We start from the raw sequence: 4293 nt of genomic DNA, 5'->3' as shown, positions 1-4293 counted from the left end.
TACCAGTAGGGTAAAATGACCCGACCTGTTAAGGACCCGTTAAGATAACGGGTGTGACATGACACGACCCGTTAAGATAACATGTGTTACACGAAAACGATACGAACATGACATACACGATCCGTTTGCCAGGCCTAGTTGGTACAGTTATACTCTAAAAGCTCCAAAACATACATGAAACAACAAACCCTAGCATATATATATATACTTATATTTATTCTCTTGCTTGTTTGGTGTATAAAAGATAAATGATAGAAAAACAGATAAAACATGTTGACATATTAAATTAGGAACTATGTACACACGCATATAGGTGTGCAATTGAGAGTGGACTTGTTCTTGTACCTTTTGGCACAACAAAATAAAATAATAATAATCGGTAGTGTGACATCACATTCATCATCATGCCCCAATGCCTTTTAGCTAGCTCACCAAAACATATAATTCAACAAGAGCGAGCCAGCTTAATTTGACTTTGATATAGACACACGCGCTCTCTCTCTCTCTCTCTCTCTATCCACCCTATCCGCACATTACACAAAATCTGCCTATATAAACGGCTCACAACACATTCACTTCCATCAAACAAACAAACTCAAGGCACGTTCCTCGCTTCTTAAACAACAACAAAATGGAGCACTTCTATCTGACCCTCCTCTTAGGGTTTGTCTCCTTCATCACTCTTTCTCTCTCCGTGCTCTTTTACCGGCACAGAGCGCAGTTCGTCGGCACCAACCTGCCGCCTGGCAAAGTTGGTTACCCAGTGATCGGCGAGACCTACCAGTTCCTAGCCACAGGATGGAAAGGTCACCCGGAGAAATTCATCTTCGACCGCATGACCAAGTACTCCTCCGAAGTGTTCAAGACCTCACTCATGGGCGAGAAGGCCGCCATCTTCTGCGGTGCAGCCTGCAACAAGTTCTTGTTCTCCAACGAGAACAAGCTCGTCACTGCATGGTGGCCCAGCTCAGTCAACAAGGTCTTCCCTTCTTCTTTGGAGACTTCTGCCAAGGAGGAGGCCAAGAAGATGAGAAAGATGCTTCCCAACTTCATGAAGCCCGAGGCTCTCCAGCGATACATCGGCATCATGGACACCGTCGCCCGACGCCACTTCGCTGAGGGCTGGGAAAACAAGAAGGAAGTTGAAGTCTTTCCCCTCGCCAAGAAGTAAGTCCCCGTCTACTATTTTATTATTAGAAAATTGATTCTGATCATATATGGATATCTTATATATATATATGTTTGAACAAACAGCTATACCTTTTGGCTTGCTGCACGGTTGTTTGTGAGCCTGGAGGACTCGGTTGAGATCGCCAAGTTAGGCGACCCGTTCGCAGTTTTGGCCTCGGGAATCATATCGATGCCTCTGGATTTCCCGGGGACTCCGTTTTACAAAGCGATCAAGGCGTCCAACTTCATCAGGGAGGAGCTGACGAAGATCATCAAGCAGAGGAAGATAGACTTGGCGGAGGGCAAAGCGTCGCCAACGCAAGATATATTGTCTCACATGTTGTTGTTGTGCGACGAGCACGGAAGTCACATGAAGGAACACGATATCGCGGATAAGATTTTGGGGCTGCTGATCGGTGGCCATGACACTGCTAGCGCTACCTGCACTTTTATTGTTAAGTATCTTGCCGAGCTTCCTCACATTTATGACGAAGTCTACAAGGGTAATTATAAATTAACCCCCTAACCCTATCTAATTTTTTATTTTTTTTCCCTTTCTGTCTATGGTAAAATTAATGATATAGACATTTTTATCTAATAAATTAATAATTATTAAGGCCTGCCGGTTAAAATTGAGATCTAGCAGATCAACCCTACACCAACCTTTGTGTTGTATTTTCTGATGCATTATTTTGTTGTTAGCACATAGGGATGTATAGTTGACTAAAAATACTTAATTAATCTATATCTTTTTTTTTTGGAATAATAATTAATCTATCTCTTTGGCCGCCTTGGAATCTTGGATAACGCGCAACCCATTACCACATATAAAAAATGTTTATGTAGGTCTCTTTCAGACATGTATGACCATTCGTCAATTAATTTATTTATTAAAATGTGAAAATTTAATAGACCTGATTAGTCAAATAAGGTTGGCCTGGCTAGTTCCCATCCTGAAATTACCTATTTACCCTCGTTGGTTTCGATAATTAATAATAATAGTATATTTGTTCGATTTTATCTGGAGCGGATTACTGACGATGATAATATCAATTAACTAATATAATGAACAGAGCAAATGGAGGTCCTAAGCGCAAAAGCACCAGGGGACTTGTTGAACTGGGATGACCTACAGAAGATGAAATACTCATGGAACGTAGCTCAGGAAGTTCTCAGATTGGCTCCACCTCTTCAAGGAGCTTTCAGGGAAGCCTTATCTGACTTTGTCTTCAATGGTTTCACCATTCCAAAAGGCTGGAAGGTATACATTTACGGAAAAGGATCATCGCCGGATCATTTTCCTATGAATCCTAGGGATTCAGTGATTTTACCCGTTCATTGTATATCGTGCGGTCAGAAATTATTTTAAAATTTAAAATTTAAAATTAAATATGAATAGTATATAACGAAAACTGACCGTACGATATACGATGAACGGATGAGATCATGAGATCCCTAAGAAAAGGATCCTTCCTTTTCCTACATTTACAACATATAACCTTTTTTTTTTTTTTTAATTCAATAACTGTGTATTGTAGTTGTATTGGAGTGCAAATTCAACACACAAGAACGCAGCTTACTTCCCGGAACCATTCAAATTCGACCCTACAAGATTCGAAGGAAATGGTCCAGCACCATACACGTTTGTGCCCTTTGGAGGAGGTCCTAGGATGTGCCCCGGCAAAGAGTACGCCCGATTGGAAATCCTAGTGTTCATGCACAACTTGGTGAAGAGGTTCAAATGGGAAAAAGTTCTTCCCGACGAGCAGATCGTAGTTGACCCACTGCCCATGCCCGCCAAGGGACTCCCCGTCCGCCTTTTCCCTCACCCTAAGACAGCCACAACTTAATTATCTAGCTAAGCTTATACTTAAAAGTAAAAAAAAAAAAAAAAAAACCCATCAAACAAGGCTTTATTTCTTGGTTATTGTATTCGTTCTTCATATTTGATCTCTGTACGCCCATAGTTTTTTTTAATGCAATCACTTCTACTGTATTAAAATCTAGACTTGTACCTGGCCACTTGATGTTCATGTTTCAAGACATGAAAATTGTATAATTGAGAAATTAAGAATAAACATGGTATATTGTTTACTAGTTCACTGTGTTAAGGGGACGCAACTAGGGATGGGTAAATACCCATCGGTTATGGGTAACCGCGGTTACCCGCCCATTTAAATTTTACGGTTACAATTATGGATAACCGTTTAGATAAATAAACGGTTATAGGTATAATCGTTTACCCATGAAATTTAAATTGCCGGTTATGGGTATTAACCTCGGTTATAAACGGGTAATCATTTACCCATTTATTTTATATATGTAAAATTAACACAAACCATGTTGCCTATCAGACAAAACTTAGATCAATGCTATTGACTATAGTGCATGATTTCTATAGCTAATATAATATAGTTTTCCTTAACCACTTTAAATTTCATGGTTCATTATATATATTATGTTAATATTTTACATTCTGAGTCAAATAACCCAAGAATACTGTCTTTTAACAGTTTTCGTAACCCAAGAATACTTAGCAAATTTTATATTACCTTCATTGCTAACAGTTAAAAATATCGTCTATAAACTATTATTTCAATTATTGGAATGATATACAGACTTAAAAAATTAAAACGCAGATGTCACAGCCCGTCCCGGGATTTTCTTATTAAGGACGTGAAATGACGGATTTACCCTTAGCGGGTATTAAGGTATGTGTGTGACATTATTTGGTTTAACCTTAGATATGTTTTGGAAGAAAATAAATAAGATGAGTTGGATTATTAAATTTGGTTTTTTGTTAATTTTGGTTAGGGATTTAGATGATGGATGGTGTGGATTGAAATGGGCCATCTAAACCCTTACCCTCTTTCTATCCCGTATCTCTCTCTCTCTCATCCATCTCGACACTCTCTCTCTCACACCCATATTGTACGGCCACACCCAAAACCCCCCAAAACTCAGTGGATCGAAGTAAGCAAGGTAAGAATCTTCATCCTCGTGATGTTTTGAATTGATTGGTGCTAGTTTTAGGGCGTGGAACCTTCGATTTCACGTGAACCCGAACCCCCCATTTTTTGTCACTGTTCATGCACACGTGAAATGTTGTGTTTCAGGGAATTC

The 4293-nt window shown here is 39.5% G+C and overlaps 1 protein-coding gene across 1 annotated transcript; it reads left to right on the top strand.

The window, feature by feature from the left end:
* The first annotated feature begins 339 nt into the window (after positions 1-339).
* LOC103453334 (beta-amyrin 28-monooxygenase) lies at positions 340-3267 on the top strand. Its single transcript, XM_008392874.4, has 4 exons — positions 340-1167; positions 1255-1673; positions 2244-2431; positions 2709-3267. Exons 1-4 carry the CDS (start codon positions 632-634, stop codon positions 3018-3020), a joined length of 1455 nt encoding a protein of 484 aa, XP_008391096.1. The 5' UTR covers positions 340-631; the 3' UTR covers positions 3021-3267.
* The last annotated feature ends 1026 nt before the right edge of the window (positions 3268-4293 follow it).

This window comes from Malus domestica, chromosome 13 (genome assembly GCF_042453785.1).
Source record: "Malus domestica chromosome 13, GDT2T_hap1".
Classification (NCBI taxonomy): Eukaryota; Viridiplantae; Streptophyta; class Magnoliopsida; order Rosales; family Rosaceae; genus Malus; species Malus domestica.
This window is presented reverse-complemented; position numbering and strand designations above follow the sequence as displayed.

Coding starts and splice junctions, on each gene's coding strand:
- LOC103453334 (XM_008392874.4), top strand. CDS start 632: ATGGAGCACTTCTATCTGACCCTCCTCTTAGGGTTTGTCTCCTTCATC. Junction 1,168..1,254: donor GTCTTTCCCCTCGCCAAGAA/GTAAGTCCCCGT, acceptor TTGAACAAACAG/CTATACCTTTTGGCTTGCTG. Junction 2,432..2,708: donor CCATTCCAAAAGGCTGGAAG/GTATACATTTAC, acceptor TGTGTATTGTAG/TTGTATTGGAGTGCAAATTC.